Raw genomic sequence first — 17890 nt, forward strand, 5'->3', positions numbered from 1 at the left:
CTTTGGAGCAGGTTTTCATCAAGGATCTCTGCCACCACCATGCTTCATTGTAGGGATGGTGCCAGGTTTCCTCCAGATGTGACGCTTGGCATGCAGGTCAAAGAGTTCAATCTTGGTTTCATCAGAACAGAGAATCTTGTTTCTCGTGTTCTAAGAATCTTTACATGCCTTTTGGCTAACTCCAAGTGGGCTGTCATGTGCCTTTTACTGAGGAGTGGCTTCTGTCTGGCCACTCTGCCATAAAGGCCTAATTGGTGAAGTGCTGCAGAGATGGTTGTCCTTCTGGAAGATTCTCCCATCTCCACAGAGGACCATCGGTTCATTGTCACCATCGGGTTCATTGTCACCTCCCTGACCAAGGCCCTTCTACCCTGATTGCTCAGTTTGGCTGGGCGGCCAGCTCTAGGAAGAGTATTGGTGGTTCCAACCTTCTTCCATTAAAGAATGATGGAGGCCACTGTGTTCTTGGGGACCTTCAATGCTGCAGAAATGTTTTGGTACCCTTCCCCAGATCTGTGCCTCAACACAATCCTGTCTCAGAGCTCTACGGATAATTCCTTCCACCTCATGGCTTCGTTTTTGCTCTGACATGCCCTGTCAACTGTGGGACCTTATATAGACAGTTGTGTGCCTTTCCAAATCATGTCCAATCAATTGAATTTACCACAGGTGGACTCCAACAAGTTATAGAAACATCTCAAAGATGATCAATGGAAACAGGATGCATCTGAGCTGAATTTCGAGTCTAATAGCAAAGGGTCTGAATACTTATGTAGATAAGGTATTTCTGTTTTAAAAAAATATATAAATTAGCAAATTTGTCATTGTGGGGTATTGTGATGTCATCATGGGGTATTGTGATGTCATCGTGGGGTATTGTGATGTCATCATGGGGTATTGTGATGTCATCGTGGGGTATTGTGTGTAGATTGCCGAGGAAGAAAACAATTCAATGAATTTTAGAATAAGGCTGTAATGTAACAAAATGTGGAAAAAGTCAAGGGGTCTGAATACTTTCTGAATGCGCTGTATATATCTCTCTCCTCTCTTTCTCCTTCACCTCTCCTTCAACTGCCTGTATGTAAATGTCAACTGCCTCAGTCAGTCTGATGAATTACCTAGTTATCTCTCTCTTTTTATCTCTGTCTCATTTCTCTGTCTCCCTGTCTCTCTCCATGTCTGTCTCAGTTCTCTGTCTCCCTGTCTCTCTCCATGTCTGTCTCAGTTCTCTGTCTCCCTGTCTCTCTCCATGTCTGTCTCAGTTCTCTGTCTCCCTGTCTCTCTCCATGTCTGTCTCAGTTCTCTGTCTCCTTTTCTCTCTCCCTGTATGTCTCTGTCTAATTTCTCTGTCTCATTTCTCTGTCTCCCTGTCTCTCTCCATGTCTGTCTCAGTTCTCTGTCTCCCTGTCTCTCTCCATGTCTGTCTCATTTCTCTGTCTCCTTTTCTCTCTCCCTGTATGTCTCTGTCTAATTTCTCTGTCTCATTTCTCTGTGTCTGTGTCTGTCTCGGTCTCATTTCTCTGTCTCCCTGTCTCTCTCCATGTCTGTCTCATTTCTCTGTCTCCCTGTCTCTCTCCATGTCTGTCTCTGTCTCATTTCTCTGTGTCTGTGTCTGTCTCGGTCTCATTTCTCTGTCTCCCTGTCTCTCTCCATGTCTGTCTCTGTCTCATTTCTCTGTGTCTGTCTCGGTCTCATTTCTCTGTCTCCCTGTCTCTCTCCATGTCTGTCTCAGTTCTCTGTCTCCTTTTCTCTCTCCATGTCTGTCTCATTTCTCTCTCTCTGTCTCTTTGTCTGTTTCTGTCTCCCTGTCTGTCAATTCAATTCAATTCAATTCAAGGGCTTTATTGGCATGGGAAACATGTGTTAACATTGCCAAAGCAAGTGAGGTAGATAATATATAAAGTGAATATATAAAGTGAAATAAACAATAAAAATTAACAGTAAACATTACACATACAGAAGTTTCAAAACAATAAAGACATTACAAAAGTCATATTATATATATATATATACAGTGTTTTAACAATGTACAAATGGTTAAGGTATACAAGGGAAAATAAATTAGCATAAATATGGGTTGTATTTACAATGGTGTTTGTTCTTCACTGGTTGCCCTTTTCTTGTGGCAACAGGTCACAAATCTTGCTGCTGTGATTGCACACTGTGGAATTTCACCCAGTAGATATGAGAGTTTATCCAAATTGGATTTGTTTTCGAATTCTTTGTGTATCTGTGTAATCTGAGGGAAATATGTCTCTCTAATATGGTCATACATTGGGCAGGAGGTTAGGAAGTGCAGCTCAGTTTCCACCTCATTTTGTGGGCAGTGAGCACATAGCCTGTCTTCTCCTGAGAGCCATGTCTGCCTGCGGCGGCCTTTCTCAATAGCAGGGCTTTGCTCACTGAGTCTGTACATAGTCAAAGCTTTCCTTAATTTTGGGTCAGTCACAGTGGTCAGGTATTCTGCCACTGTGTACTCTCTGTTTAAGGCCAAATAGCATTTGCTCTGTTTTTTTTGTTAATTCTTTCCAATGTGTTAAGTAATTATCTTTTTGTTTTCTCATGATTTGGTTGGGTCTAATTGTGCTGATGTCCTGGGGCTCTGTAGGGTGTGTTTGTGTTTGTGAACAGAGCCCCAGGACCAGCTTGCTTAGGGGACTCTTCTCCAGGTTCATCTCTCTGTCGCTCTGTCTGTTTCTGTCTCCCTGTCTCTCTCAATGTCTCCCTCTGTCTCATTTATATGTCTACCTTCCTGTCTCTGTCTCATTTCTCTGTCTCTGTCTACCTGTCTGTCTCTGTCTCATTTCTCTGTCTTTGTCTACCTGTCTACCTGTCTACCTGTCTACCTGTCTGTCTTTGTATAATTTCTCTGTCTACCTGTCTACCTGTCTACCTGTCTACCTGTCATGCCTCTGTGTCTCCTGCCATGCTTCAGACAGTATCAGACTTCTTTAACTTAGTGAAGGTACTGTAATGAATGTTGAACTCTCTTTGACATCAACGTCTTCCTTATAATTGAATGTATTTCTCTGACTTCAATTCCGGCATGTTTCTGTGTTCTGTGTTGTCCTGAGGAGAATAACACTGTGTTTCCTAGCTGGAGAGTAACTCTCTGACTGTCCCCTGCAGGACTCTAGGGCTTACTATCACCTGCTGAACATGATCGCTCCCGACGGCAGCAAAGAGAACGAGCAACGCATTGAGATCAACATGTCTGGATACAATGTGAGTCCTCTTCAAATCACCATATCTGGATACAATCTATATACTGTATAGGGTCAGTTCCAGGGTCAGTTCTAATACCATATTAACAATGTGCAGAATCTATATACTGTATAGGGTCAGTTCCAGGGTCAGTTCTAATACCATATTAACAATGTACAGGGATACTGGAGTGATGGAGGTAGATATGTATAGGGGGATGGTGACTATATACAGGGTCAGTTCAGTACCATGTTTTTTGAGGGCCAAACTTTTTCAAGGGTGATGTGTGTTCACGATCAGCTCCCTGGTCTTACTGTTGTTGGTGTCCTGGCACCACACGGCCAGGTCTCTCTCCTCCTCCCTGTAGGCTGTCTCTTCGTCGTCAGTGGTCAGGCCTACCACTGTTGTGTCGTCAACCAACTTAATGATGGTGTTGGAGTCATGCGCTGCCACATAGTTGTGGGTGAACAGGGAGTACAGGAGGGGACTAAGCACACACCCCTGAGGGGCCCCAGTGTTGAGGATCAGCATGGCAGGCGTGTTGTTACCTACCCTTACCACCTGGGGGCGGCCCGTCCAGGATCCAGTTGCAGAGGGAGGTGTTTAGTCCCAGGGTCCTTAGCTTAGTGATGAGCTTTGTGGGCACTATGGTGTTGAACACTGAGCTGTAGTCAATGAACAGCATTCTCACGTAGGTGTTCCTTTAGTTCAGGTGAGAAAGGGCAGTGTGGAGTGGGATTGAGATTGGGTCATTTGTGGATCTGTTGGGGTGGTATGCAAATTGGAGTGGGTCTAGGGTTTCTGGGATAATGGTGTTGATGTGAACCATTACCAGCCTTTCAAAGCACTTCCTCCTCTCCACATGACAGCTGCTATAGCATTTATACGATAGGAGGGTTTCCTGTATCTTGTAGTGTGTGTGTGTGTGTGTGTGTGTGTGTGTGTGTGTGTGTGTTGTATAATGGAAGCATTTTCCTGTTGTTTTCAGAAGAGAATAGTTTTAGACCTGCCTCTTCTCTCCTGCTCTCCTACCCCTCTCTCCTGCTCTCCTACCCCTCTCTCCTGTTCTCCTACCCCTCTCTCCTGTTCTCCTACCCTCTCCTCTCTCCTGTTCTCCTACCCCTCTCTCTGTTCTCCTACCCCTCTCTCCTGTTCTCCTACCCCTCTCTCCTGTTCTCCTACCCCCTCTCTCCTGTTCTCCTACCCTCTCTCTCCTGTTCTCCTACCCCTCTCTCCTGTTCTCCTACCCCTCTCTCCTGTTCTCCTACCCCTCTCTCCTGCTCTCCTACCCCTCTCTCCTGTTCTCCTACCCCTCTCTCCTGTTCTCCTACCCCTCTCTCCTGTTCTCCTACCCCTCTCTCCTGTTCTCCTACCCCTCTCTCCTGTTCTCCTCCCCTCCCTCTCCCTGCTCTCCTACCCTCTCTCTCCTGTTCTCCTGCCTCCTCTCTCCTGTTCTCCTACCCCTCTCTCCTGCTCTCCTACCCCTCTCTCCTGCTCTCCTACCCCTCTCTCCTGTTCTCCTACCCCTCTCTCCTGCTCCCTACTCTCTCCTGTTCTCCTACCCCTCTCTCCTGCTCTCCTCCCCTCTCTCCTGCCTCCTACCCCTCTCTCCTGTTCTCCTACCCCTCTCTCCTGTTCTCCTACCCCTCTCTCCTGCTCTCCTACCCCTCTCTCCTGCTCTCCTACCCCTCTCTCCTGTTCTCCTACCCCTCTCCTCTCCTCCTGCTCTCTCCCCTCTCTCCCTCTCCTCCCCTCTCTCCTGCTCTCCTACCCCTCTCTCCTCTCTCCTACCCCTCTCTCCTGTTCTCCTACCCCTCTCTCCTGTTCTCCTACCCCTCTCTCCTGCTCTCCTACCCCTCTCTCCTGTTCTCCTGTCTCTCCTGTTCTCCTACTCTCCTGCTCCTCCCTACCCCTCTCTCCTGTTCTCCTACCCCTCTCTCCTGCTCTCCTACCCCTCTCTCCTGTTCTCCTACCCCTCTCTCCTGTTCTCCTACCCCTCTCTCCTGCTCTCCTACCCCTCTCTCCTGCTCTCCTACCCCTCTCTCCTGTTCTCCTACCCCTCTCTCCTGTTCTCCTACCCCTCTCTCCTACTCTCCTACCCCTCTCTCCTGCTCTCCTACCCCTCTTTCCTGTTCTCCTACCCGTCTCTCATGAAGCACTTCCTGGAACTTACTGTTCATGTGAACCCAAATGGAACATAAAATATGCTAAACAGAGAGACTTTGAAAATCAAACCCCTCCTTATTCAAGGACTGAGTCCTCCTGCCTTTCTTCTATTGGATGAAACGCCCCCTGCCTTTCTTCTATTGGATGAAACTCTTCCTGCCTTTCTTCTATTGGATGAAACCCCTCCTTATTCAAGGACTGAGCCCTCCTGCCTTTCTTCTTCTCAAATCAAATCAAATTGTATTTGTCACATACACATGGTTAGCAGATGTTAATGCGAGTGTAGCGAAATGCTTGTGCTTCTAGTTCCGACAATGCAGTGATAACCAACAAGTAATCTAACTAACAATTCCAAAACTACTGTCTTATACACAGTGTAAGGGGATAAGGAAAATGTACATAAGGATATATGAATGAGTGATGGTACAGAGCAGCATACAGTAGATGGTATCGAGTACAGTATATACATATGAGATGAGTATGTAGACAAAGTAAACAAAGTGGCATAGTTAAAGTGGCTAGTGACATAAGAATGCAGTCGATGATGTAGAGTACAGTATATACGTATACATATGAGATGAATAATGTAGGGTAAGTAACATTATATAAGGTAGCATTGTTTAAAGTGGCTAGTGATATATTTACATCATTTCCCATCAATTCCCATTATTAAAGTGGCTGGAGTTGGGTCAGTGTCAATGACAGTGTGTTGGCAGCAGCCACTCAATGTTAGTGGTGGCTGTTTAACAGTCTGATGGCCTTGAGATAGAAGCTGTTTTTCAGTCTCTCGGTCCCAGCTTTGATGCACCTGTACTGACCTCGCCTTCTGGATGATAGCGGGGTGAACAGGCAGTGGTTCGGGTGGTTGATGTCCTTGATGATCTTTATGGCCTTCCTGTAACATCGGGTGGTGTAGGTGTCCTGGAGGGCAGGTAGTTTGCCCCCGGTGATGCGTTGTGCAGACCACACCACTCTCTGGAGAGCCTTGTGGTTGAGGGCGGAGCAGTTGCCGTACCAGGCGGTGATACAGCCCGCCAGGATGCTCTCGATTGTGCATCTGTAGAAGTTTGTGAGTGCTTTTGGTGACAAGCCGAATTTCTTCAGCCTCCTGAGGTTGAAGAGGCGCTGCTGCGCCTTCTTCACGACGCTGTCAGTGTGAGTGGACCAATTCAGTTTGTCTGTGATGTGTATGCCGAGGAACTTAAAACTTGCTACCCTCTCCACTACTGTTCCATCGATGTGGATAGGGGGGTGTTCCCTCTGCTGTTTCCTGAAGTCCACAATCATCTCCTTAGTTTTGTTGACGTTGAGTGTGAGGTTATTTTCCTGACACCACACTCCGAGGGCCCTCACCTCCTCCCTGTAGGCCGTCTCGTCGTTGTTGGTAATCAAGCCTACCACTGTTGTGTCGTCCGCAAACTTGATGATTGAGTTGGAGGCGTGCGTGGCCACGCAGTCGTGGGTGAACAGGGAGTACAGGAGAGGGCTCAGAACGCACCCTTGTGGGGCCCCCGTGTTGAGGATCAGCGGGGAGGAGATGTTGGTGCCTACCCTCACCACCTGGGGGCGGCCCGTCCAGTACCCAGTTGCACAGGGCGGGGTCGAGACCCAGGGTCTCGAGCTTGATGACGAGCTTGGAGGGTACTATGGTGTTGAATGCCGAGCTGTAGTCGATGAACAGCATTCTCACATAGGTATTCCTCTTGTCCAGGTGGGTTAGGGCAGTGTGCAGTGTGGTTGAGATTGCATCGTCTGTGGACCTATTTGGGCGGTAAGCAAATTGGAGTGGGTCTAGGGTGTCAGGTAGGGTGGAGGTGATATGGTCCTTGACTAGTCTCTCAAAGCACTTCATGATGACGGAAGTGAGTGCTACGGGGCGGTAGTCGATTAGCTCAGTTACCTTAGCTTTCTTGGGAACAGGAACAATGGTGGCCCTCTTGAAGCATGTGGGAACAGCAGACTGGTATAGGGATTGATTGAATATGTCCGTAAACACACCGGCCAGCTGGTCTGCGCATGCTCTGAGGGCGCGGCTGGGGATGCCGTCTGGGCCTGCAGCCTTGCGAGGGTTAACACGTTTAAATGTCTTACTCACCTCAGCTGCAGTGAAGGAGAGACCGCATGTTTTCGTTGCAGGCCGTGTCAGTGGCACTGTATTGTCCTCAAAGCGGGCAAAAAAGTTATTTAGTCTGCCTGGGAGCAAGACATCCTGGTCCGTGACTGGGCTGGTCAACACGTGAAGTGCCTCATTTCCTGTGTTACACAATCAGACCCATAATGAGCTTCTGCTCATTTGTTGTCTCTTATCCAATCAGAGAGCAAGACTCCTGTACATGTAGCCAATCAGAGGTCAAGGCTCAGTACATGATTCAGCAAAGCACATAAGCTGGGAACACTTCCTGGAAAGACCTGGCAGAGAGAGAGATGGGACTGAGGGAGGGGGGAGAAGGGAGGGAGACAGGGACAGAGAGAGACAGATGGGAAAGAGATGGGACTGAGGGAGGGGGGAGAAGGGAGGGAGACAGGGACAGACAGATGGGAAAGAGATGGGACTGAGGGAGGGGGGAGAAGGGAGGGAGACAGGGACAGAGAGAGACAGATGGGAAAGAGATGGGACTGAGGGAGGGGGGAGAAGGGAGGGAGACAGGGACAGAGAGAGACAGATGGGAAAGAGATGGGACTGAGGGAGGGGGAGATAGGGACAGAGAGAGACAGATGGGAAGGAGAGAGAGATATGAGGGATGCAGGAACAGGGAGAGAGAGATGGAAAGGAGGGATAGAGAGAGATAGGAGGGAAGAAAGGAGAGATGGAATGAGGCAGGGAGAGTCTAGGAAGTAAGGAGAGAGGGAATGAGGCAGGGAGAGTCTAGGAAGAAAGGAGAGAGGGAATGAGGCAGGGAGAGTCTAGGAAGAAAGGAGAGAGGGAATGAGGCAGGGACAGACATGAAGAAAGGAGAGAAGGAATGAGGCAGGGAGAGTCTAGGAAGAAAGGAGAGAGGGAATGAGGCAGGGAGAGTCTAGGAAGAAAGGAGAGAGGGAATGAGGCAGGGAGAGTCTAGGAAGAAAGGAGAGAAGGGAATGAGGCAGGGACAGACATGAAAGGAGAGAAGGAATGAGGCAGGGAGAGTCTAGGAAGAAAGGAGAGAAGGGAATGAGGCAGGGACAGACATGAAGAAATGAGAGAAGGAATGAGGCAGGGAGAGTCTAGGAAGAACGGAGAGAAGGGAATGAGGCAGGGACAGACATGAAGAAAGGAGAGAAGGAATGAGGCAGGGAGAGTCTAGGACGAAAGGAGAGAGGGAATGAGGCAGGGAGAGTCTAGGAAGAAAGGAGAGAGGGAATGAGGCAGGGAGAGTCTAGGAAGAAAGGAGAGAGGGAATGAGGCAGGGAGAGTCTAGGAAGAAAGGAGAGAAGGGAATGAGGCAGGGAGAGTCTAGGAAGGAATGAGACAGGGAGTGACAGAAAGGAATGAGGCAGGGAGAGACAGGAAGGAATGAGACAGGAAGGAATGAGACAGGGAGTGACAGAAAGGAATGAGACAGGGAGTGAAAGGAAGGAATGAGACAGGAAGGAATGAGACAGGGAGTGACAGGAAGGAATGAGAGAGGGAGAGACAGGAAGGAATGAGACAGGGAGAGACAGGAAGGAATGAGACAGGGAGAGACAGGAAGGAATGAGACAGGGAGTGACAGGAAGAGACAGGAAGGAATGAGACAGGGAGAGACAGGAAGGAATGAGAGAGGGAGTGACAGGAAGGAATGAGAGAGGGAGAGACAGGAAGGAATGAGACAGGGAGAGACAGGAAGGAATGAGACAGGGAGAGACAGGAAGGAATGAGACAGGGAGTGACAGGAAGGAATGAGACAGGAAGGAATGAGACAGGGAGAGACAGGAAGGAATGAGACAGGGAAGGAATGAGAGAGGGGAGAGACAGGAAGGAATGAGATAGGGAGGAATGAGACAGGGAGAGACAGGAAGAGACAGGAAGGAATGAGACAGGGAGTGACAGGAAGGAATGAGACAGGAAGGAATGAGACAGGGAGAGACAGGAAGGAATGAGACAGGAAGGAATGAGAGAGGGAGTGACAGGAAGGAATGAGACAGGGAGAGACAGGAAGGAATGAGACAGGAAGGAAGGAAGGAATGAGACAGGGAGAGACAGGAAGGAATGAGACAGGGAGAGACAGGAAGGAATGAGACAGGAAGACAGAATGAATGAGACAGGGAGTGACAGGAAGGAATGAGACAGGGAGAGACAGGAAGGAATGAGACAGGAGTGACAGGAAGAGACAGACAGGAAGGAATGAGACAGGGAGAGACAGGAAGGAATGAGAGAGGGAGTGACAGGAAGGAATGAGAGAGGGAGAGACAGGAAGGAATGAGACAGGGAGAGACAGGAAGGAATGAGACAGGGAGTGACAGGAAGGAATGAGACAGGGAGAGACAGGAAGGAATGAGACAGGGAGAGACAGGAAGGAATGAGAGAGGGAGAGACAGGAAGGAATGAGACAGGGAGAGACAGGAAGGAATGAGAGAGGGAGTGACAGGAAGGAATGACACAGGGATTGACAGGAAGGAATGAGACAGGAAGGAATGAGACAGGGAGAGACAGGAAGGAATGAGACAGGGAATGAGACAGGAAGGAAGAGAGAGGGATGAGACAGGGAAGGAATGAGACAGGGAGAGACAGGAAGGAATGAGAGAGGGAGTGACAGGAAGGAATGACACAGGGATTGACAGGAAGGAATGAGACAGGAAGGAATGAGACAGGGAGAGACAGGAAGGAATGAGACAGGAAGGAATGAGAGAGGGAGTGACAGGAAGGAATGAGACAGGGAGAGACAGGAAGGAATGAGAGAGGGAGTGACAGGAAGGAATGAGAGAGGGAGTGACAGGAAGGAATGAGACAGGAAGGAATGAGACAGGGAGTGACAGGAAGAGACAGGAAGGAATGAGACAGGGAGAGACAGGAAGGAATGAGACAGGGAGGAATGAAGAAGGGAGGGAGACAGGAAGGAATGAGACAGGGAGGAAGGAAGGAATGAGACAGGAAGGAATGAGAGAGGGAGAGACAGGAAGGAATGAGACAGGAAGGAATGAGAGAGGGAGTGACAGGAAGAGAAAGGAATGAGACAGGGAGAGAAGGAAGGGATGTGACAGGAAGGAATGAGATAGGGAGTGACAGGAAGGAATGAGACAGGAAGGAATGAGACAGGGAGTGACAGGAAGAGACAGGAAGGAATGAGACAGGGAGAGACAGGAAGGAATGAGACAGGAAGGAATGAGATAGGGAGTGACAGGAAGGAATGAGACAGGGAGAGACAGGAAGGAATGAGACAGGGAGTGACAGGAAGGAATGAGACAGGGAGAGACAGGAAGAGACAGGAAGGAATGAGACAGGGAGAGACAGGAAGGAATGAGACAGGGAGAGACAGGAAGGAATGAGACAGGGAGTGACAGGAAGAGACAGGAAGGAATGAGACAGGGAGAGACAGGAAGAGACAGGAAGGAATGAGACAGGAAGAGACAGGAAGGAATGAGACAGGGAGAGACAGGAAGGAATGAGACAGGGAGAGACAGGAAGGAATGAGACAGGGAGTGACAGGAAGAGACAGGAAGGAATGAGACAGGGAGAGACAGGAAGGAATGAGACAGGGAGAGACAGGAAGGAATGAGACAGGGAGAGACAGGAAGGAATGAGACAGGGAGAGACATGAAGAAAACAAGGTCTCCTGTATTTTAAAGAGCTCTAGGCACTTGGTAACAGATAGCACAGTGTTCCACATCACTGTAATGAGTAATGTGTGTGTGTGTGTTAACATCACTGTAATGAGTAATGTGTGTGTGTGTGTTAACATCACTGTAATGAGTAATGTGTGTGTGTGTGTTAACATCACTGTAATGAGTAATGTGTGTGTGTGTGTGTACATCACTGTAATGAGTAATGTGTGTGTGTGTGTGTTAACATCACTGTAATGAGCTGTGTGTGTGTGTGTGTGTTTGTGTGTGTGTGTACATCACTGCAATGAGTAATGTGTGTGTTAACATCACTGTAATGAGCTGTGTGTGTGTGTGTGTGTGTGTGTGTGTGTGTGTGTGTGTGTGCCACATCACTGTGAGTGATTTACAGAGCTTCTGTAGGACTGTAATATTGTAATGGCCCTTCACAGCTGCTGTAGCTCTGCCTCTGGGGGCTCTGTCTCTGGGGGCTCTGCCTCTGGGGGCTCTGTCTCTGGGGGCTCTGCCTCTGGGGGCTCTGTCTCTGGGGGCTCTGTCTCTGGGGGGCTCTGTCTCTGGGGGCTCTGTCTCTGCCTCTGGGGGCTCTGTCTCTGGGGCTCTGCCTCTGGGGGCTCTGTCTCTGGGGGCTCTGCCTCTGCCTCTGGGGGCTCTGCCTCTGGTGGCTCTGCCTCTGGGGCTCTGCCTCTGGGGCTCTGTCTCTGGTGGCTCTGCCTCTGTCTCTGGGGCTCTGTCTCTGGTGGCTCTGCCTCTGGGGGCTCTGCCTCTGGTGGCTCTGCCTCTGTCTCTGGGGGCTCTGCCTCTGGGGGCTCTGTCTCTGGGGGCTCTGCCTCTGGGGCTCTGCCTCTGGGGCTGCCTCTGGGGCTCTGCCTCTGGGGGCTCTGCTCTGTCTGCCTCTGGGGGCTCTGTCTCTGGGGGCTCTGCCTCTGTCTCTGGGGGCTCTGTCTCTGGTGGCTCTGCCTCTGGGGGCTCTGCCTCTGGGGGCTCTGTCTCTGGGGGCTCTGCTCTGGGGCTCTGTCTCTGGGGGCTCTGCCTCTGGGGGCTCTGTCTCTGGGGGCTCTGCCTCTGGTGGCTCTGGGGGGCTCTGCCTCTGGGGGCTCTGCCTCTGGGGCTCTGTCTCTGGGGCTCTGTCTCTGGTGGCTCTGCCTCTGGGGGCTCTGTCTCTGGGGCTCTGTCTCTGGGGCTCTGTCTCTGGGGCTCTGCCTCTGGGGGCTCTGTCTCTGGGGGCTCTGTCTCTGGGGGCTCTGTCTCTGGGGGCTCTGCCTCTGGGGGCTCTGTCTCTGGGGGCTCTGTCTCTGGGGGCTCTGCTCTGGTGGCTCTGCCTCTGGGGGCTCTGCCTCTGGGGGCTCTGCCTCTGGGGGCTCTGTCTCTGGGGGCTCTGTCTCTGGTGGCTCTGCCTCTGGGGGCTCTGTCTCTGGGGCTCTGCCTCTGGTGGCTCTGCCTCTGGGGGCTCTGTCTCTGGGGGCTCTGCCTCTGGGGGCTCTGCCTCTGGGCCTTTGTTGTGTCTGTGTAACGGCGTTCGTCTGTTGAAAGAGAATCGGACCAAAATGCAGCGTGTTACTCATGTTCTTTAATGAAAGAGAACGATACATGAAATAACTAAATATATATACAAAACAACAAACGGACCGTGAAAACCTATACAGCCCGTCTGGTGCTAACTAACACAAAGACAGGAACAATCACCCACCAACACACAGTGAAACCCAGGCTACCTAAATATGGTTCCCAATCAGAGACAACGAGAATCACCTGACTCTGATTGAGAACCGCCTCAGGCAACCAAGCCTATGCTAGACACCCCTACTCAGCCACAATCCCAATGCCCACAAAAACCCCAATACGACAACACAATAAACCCATGTCACACCCTGGCCTGACCAAATAACTAAAGAAAACACAAAATACTAAGACCAAGGCGTGGCAGTTTGTTGCTTTATCCACCAAAACTTCAGCTCATTGTTTTGAAGTCTATGATTTGCAGTCTAAAACAGAACAGTCCTTTTCCTGTTTATTGATAATGTTGCCAGCTTGTTGTACTGATGTAAAATGTACCTAAAATAAAATATTAATAATAATAATAAATATGAAAAAAAGTAACAAATAATTAAAGAGCAGCAGTTAAATAGGCTTATATACTTATTTTCCACCATAATTTGCAAGTAAATTCATTAAATCTTACAATGTGATTTTCTGGATTCTCTCATGTTGTCTGTCATAGTTGAAGTGTCCCTATGATGAAAAGTACAGGCCTCGTCTTTTTAAGTGGGAGAACTTGCACAATTGGTGGCTGACTAAATACTTTTTTGCCCCACTGTATATAGCCACCACATTGACTCTGTACCGTAACACCCTGTATATAGCCTCTACATTGACTCTGTACCGTAATACCCTGTATATAGCCTCCACATTGACTCTGTACCGGTACCCCCTGTATATAGCCTCTACATTGACTCTGTACCGTAATACCCTGTATATAGCCTCCACATTGACTATGTACTGGTACCCCCTGTATATAGCCTCCACATTGACTATGTACTGGTACCCCCTGTATATAGCCTCCACATTGACTATGTACCAGTACCCCCTGTATATAGCCTCCACATTGACTCTGTACCAGTACCCCCTGTATATAGCCTCCACATTGACTCTGTACCAGAACCCCTGTATATAGCCTCCACATTGACTCTGTACCAGAACCCCTGTATATAGCCTCCACATTGACTCTGTACCAGAACCCCCTGTATATAGCCTCCACATTGACTCTGTACCAGTACCCCCTGTATATAGCCTCCACATTGACTCTGTACCAGAACCCCCTGTATATAGCCTCCACATTGACTCTGTACCGGTACCCCCTGTATATAGCCTCCACATTGACTCTGTACCGGCCCCCTGTATATAGCCTCCACATTGACTCTGTACCGTACCCCCTGTATATAGCCTCCACATTGACTCTGTACCGGTACCCTGTATATAGTCTCCACATTGACTCTGTACCGGTACCTCCTGTATATAGCCTCCACATTGACTCAGTACCGGTACCTCCTGTATATAGCCTCCACATTAACTCTGTACCGGTACCCCTGTATATAGCCTCCACATTAACTCTGTACCGGTACCCCAGTGGATCAGCCACTATAGCCTCCACATTGACTCTGTACCGGTACCCCCTGTATATAGCCTCCACATTGACTCTGTACTGGTACCCCCATGTATATAGCCTCCACATTAACTCTGTACCGGTACCCTGTATATAGCCTCCACATTAACTCTGTACCGGTACCCCTGTATATAGCCTCCACATTAACTCTGTACCGGTACCCCCTGTATATAGCCTCCACATTGACTCTGTACCGGTACCTTGGGAAGGTTGTATATAGCCTCCACATTGACTCTGTACCGGCAGGGGAGCCCACCCCTGTATATAACCTCCACATTGACTCTGTACCGGTACCCTGTATATAGCCTCCACATTGACTCTGTACCGCCAAGGTTCCCCTGTATATAGCCTCCACATTGACTCTGTACCGCACCCCTGTATATAGCCTCCACATTGACTCTGTACCAGTACCCCCTGTATATAGCCTCCACATTGACTCGGTACCAGTACACCCTGTATATAGCCTCCACATTGACTCTGTACCGGTACCCCCTGTATATAGCCTCCACATTGACTCTGTACCGGTACCCCCTGTATATAGCCTCCACATTGACTCTGTACCGGTACCCCCTGTATATAGCCTCCACATTGACTCTGTACCAGTACACCCTGTATATAGCCTCCACATTGACTCTGTACTGGTACCCCTGTATATAGCCTCCACATTGACTCTGTACCGGTACCCCCTGTATATAGCCTCCACATTGACTCTGTACCAGTACACCCTGTATATAGCCTCCACATTGACTCTGTACTGGTACCCCCTGTATATAGCCTCCACATTGACTCTGTACCAGTACACCCTGTATATAGCCTCCACATTGACTCTGTACTGGTACCCCCTGTATATAGCCTCCACATTGACTCTGTACCGGTACCCCCTGTATATAGCCTCCACATTGACTCTGTACCGGTTCCACCCTGTATATAGCCTCCACATTGACTCTGTACCGGTACCCCCTGTATATAGCCTCCACATTGACTCTGTACCGTAACACCCTGTATATAGCCTCCACATTGACTCTGTACCGTAATACCCTGTATGTAGCCTCCACATTGACTCTGTACCGTAATACCCTGTATGTAGCCTCCACATTTACTCTGTACCGTAACACCCTGTATATAGCCTCCACATTGACTCTGTACCGTAATACCCTGTATATAGCCTCCACATTGACTCTGTACCGTAATACCCTGTATATAGCCTCCACATTGACTCTGTACCGTAACACCCTGTATATAGCCTCCACATTGACTCTGTACCGTAACACCCTGTATATAGCCTCCACATTGACTCTGTACCGTAACACCCTGTATATAGCCTCCACATTGACTCTGTACCGTAACACCCTGTATATAGCCTCCACATTGACTCTGTACCGTAACACCCTGTATATAGCCTCCATATTGACTCTGTACCGGTACCCCTGTATATAGCCTCCATATTGACTCTGTGACAAGTGGACTACCCCTGTATATAGTCTCCATATTGACTCTGTACCGTACCCCTGTATATAGCCTCTTATTGACTCTGTACCGTACCCCTGTATATAGCCTCCATATTGACTCTGTACCGGTACCCCTGTATAAACCTCCACATTGACTCTGTACCGGTACCCCCCTGTATATAGCCTCCACATTGACTCTGTACCGGTACCCCTGTATATAGCCTCCACATTGACTCTGTACCGTACCCCTGTATATAGCCTCCACATTGACCCTGTACCGGTGGCCCTGTATATAGCCTCCACATTGACTCTGTACCGGGTACCCCTGTATATAGCCTCCACATTGACTCTGTACCAGTACCCCTGTATATAGCCTCCACATTGACTCTGTACCGGTACCCCCTGTATATAGCCTCCACATTGACTCTGTACCGGTACCCCCTGTATATAGCCTCCACATTGACTCTGTACCGGTACCCCCTGTATATAGCCTCCATATTGACTCTGTACCGGTACCCCCTGTATAGAGTCTCCATATTGACTCTGTACCGGTACCCCCCTGTATATAGCCTCTTATTGACTCTGTACCGGTACCCCCTGTATATAGCCTCCATATTGACTCTGTACCGGTACCCCCTGTATATAGCCTCCACATTGACTCTGTACCGGTACCCCCTGTATATAGCCTCCATATTGACTCTGTACCGGTACCCCCTGTATATAGCCTCCACATTGACTCTGTACCGGTACCCCCTGTATATAGCCTCCATATTGACTCTGTACCGGTACCCCCTGTATATAGCCTCCACATTGACTCTGTACCGGTACCCCCTGTATATAGCCTCCACATTGACTCTGTACCAGTACACCCTGTATATAGCCTCCACATTGACTCTGTACCGTAATACCCTGTATATAGCCTCCACATTGACTCTGTACCGTAACCCCCTGTATATAGCCTCCACATTGACTCTGTACCGTAACCCCCTGTATATAGCCTCTACATTGACTCTGTACCGTAACCCCTGTATATAGCCTCTACATTGACTCTGTACCGTAACCCCTGTATATAGCCTCTACATTGACTCTGTACCGTAACCCCCTGTATATAGCCTCTACATTGACTCTGTACCGTAACCCCCTGTATATAGCCTCTACATTGACTCTGTACCGTAACCCCCTGTATATAGCCTCCACATTGACTCTGTACCGGTTCCCCCTGTATATAGCCTCCACATTAACTCTGTACCGGTACCCCCTGTATATAGCCTCCACATTGACTCAGTACCGGTACCCCCTGTATATAGCCTCCACATTGATTCTGTACCGGTACCCCCTGTATATAGCCTCCATATTGACTCTGTACCGGTACCCCCTGTATATAGCCTCCACATTGACTCTGTACCAGTACACCCTGTATATAGCCTCCACATTGACTCTGTACCAGTACACCCTGTATATAGCCTGTATATAGCCTCCATATTGACTCTGTACCGGTACCCCTGTATATAGCCTCCACATTGACTCTGTACCGGTTCCCCTGTATATAGCCTCCACATTAACTCTGTACCGGTACCCCCTGTATATAGCCTCCACATTGACTCAGTACCGGTTCCCCCTGTATATAGCCTCCACATTGATTCTGTACCGGTACCCCCTGTATATAGCCTCCATATTGACTCTGTACCGGTACCCCTGTATATAACCTCCACATTGACTCTGTACCGGTACCCCTGTATATAGCCTCCACATTGACTCTGTACCGTACCCCCTGTATATAGCCTCCACATTGACTCTGTACCGGTACCCCCTGTATATAGCCTCCACATTGACTCTGTACCGGTACCCCCTGTATATAGCCTCCACATTGACTCTGTACCGGTACCCCCTGTATATAGCCTCCACATTGACTCTGTACCGGTACCCCCTGTATATAGCCTCCACATTGACTCTGTACCAGTACACCCTGTATATAGCCTCCACATTGACTCTGTACCGTAACACCCTGTATATAGCCTCCACATTGACTCTGTACCAGTACACCCTGTATATAGCCTCCACATTGACTCTGTACCAGTACACCCTGTATATAGCCTGTATATAGCCTCCATATTGACTCTGTACCGGTACCCCCCTGTATATAGCCTCCACATTGACTCTGTACCGGTTCCCC

At 49.2% G+C, this 17890-nt stretch overlaps 1 protein-coding gene across 1 annotated transcript in view; it reads left to right on the top strand.

Moving 5' to 3' along the window:
* The window catches only part of LOC115126667 (plastin-3-like), a 114733-nt gene that overhangs the window by 74296 nt on the left and 22547 nt on the right, over nt 1–17890 (top strand). Inside the window, exon 9 of the mRNA XM_065020025.1 lies at nt 3130–3225. Coding sequence (XP_064876097.1) covers nt 3130–3225 — 96 coding nt within the window. The remainder of the gene's footprint in view (nt 1–3129; nt 3226–17890) is intronic.

Source organism: Oncorhynchus nerka, linkage group LG6, assembly GCF_034236695.1.
Source record: "Oncorhynchus nerka isolate Pitt River linkage group LG6, Oner_Uvic_2.0, whole genome shotgun sequence".
Taxonomy (NCBI): domain Eukaryota; kingdom Metazoa; phylum Chordata; class Actinopteri; order Salmoniformes; family Salmonidae; genus Oncorhynchus; species Oncorhynchus nerka.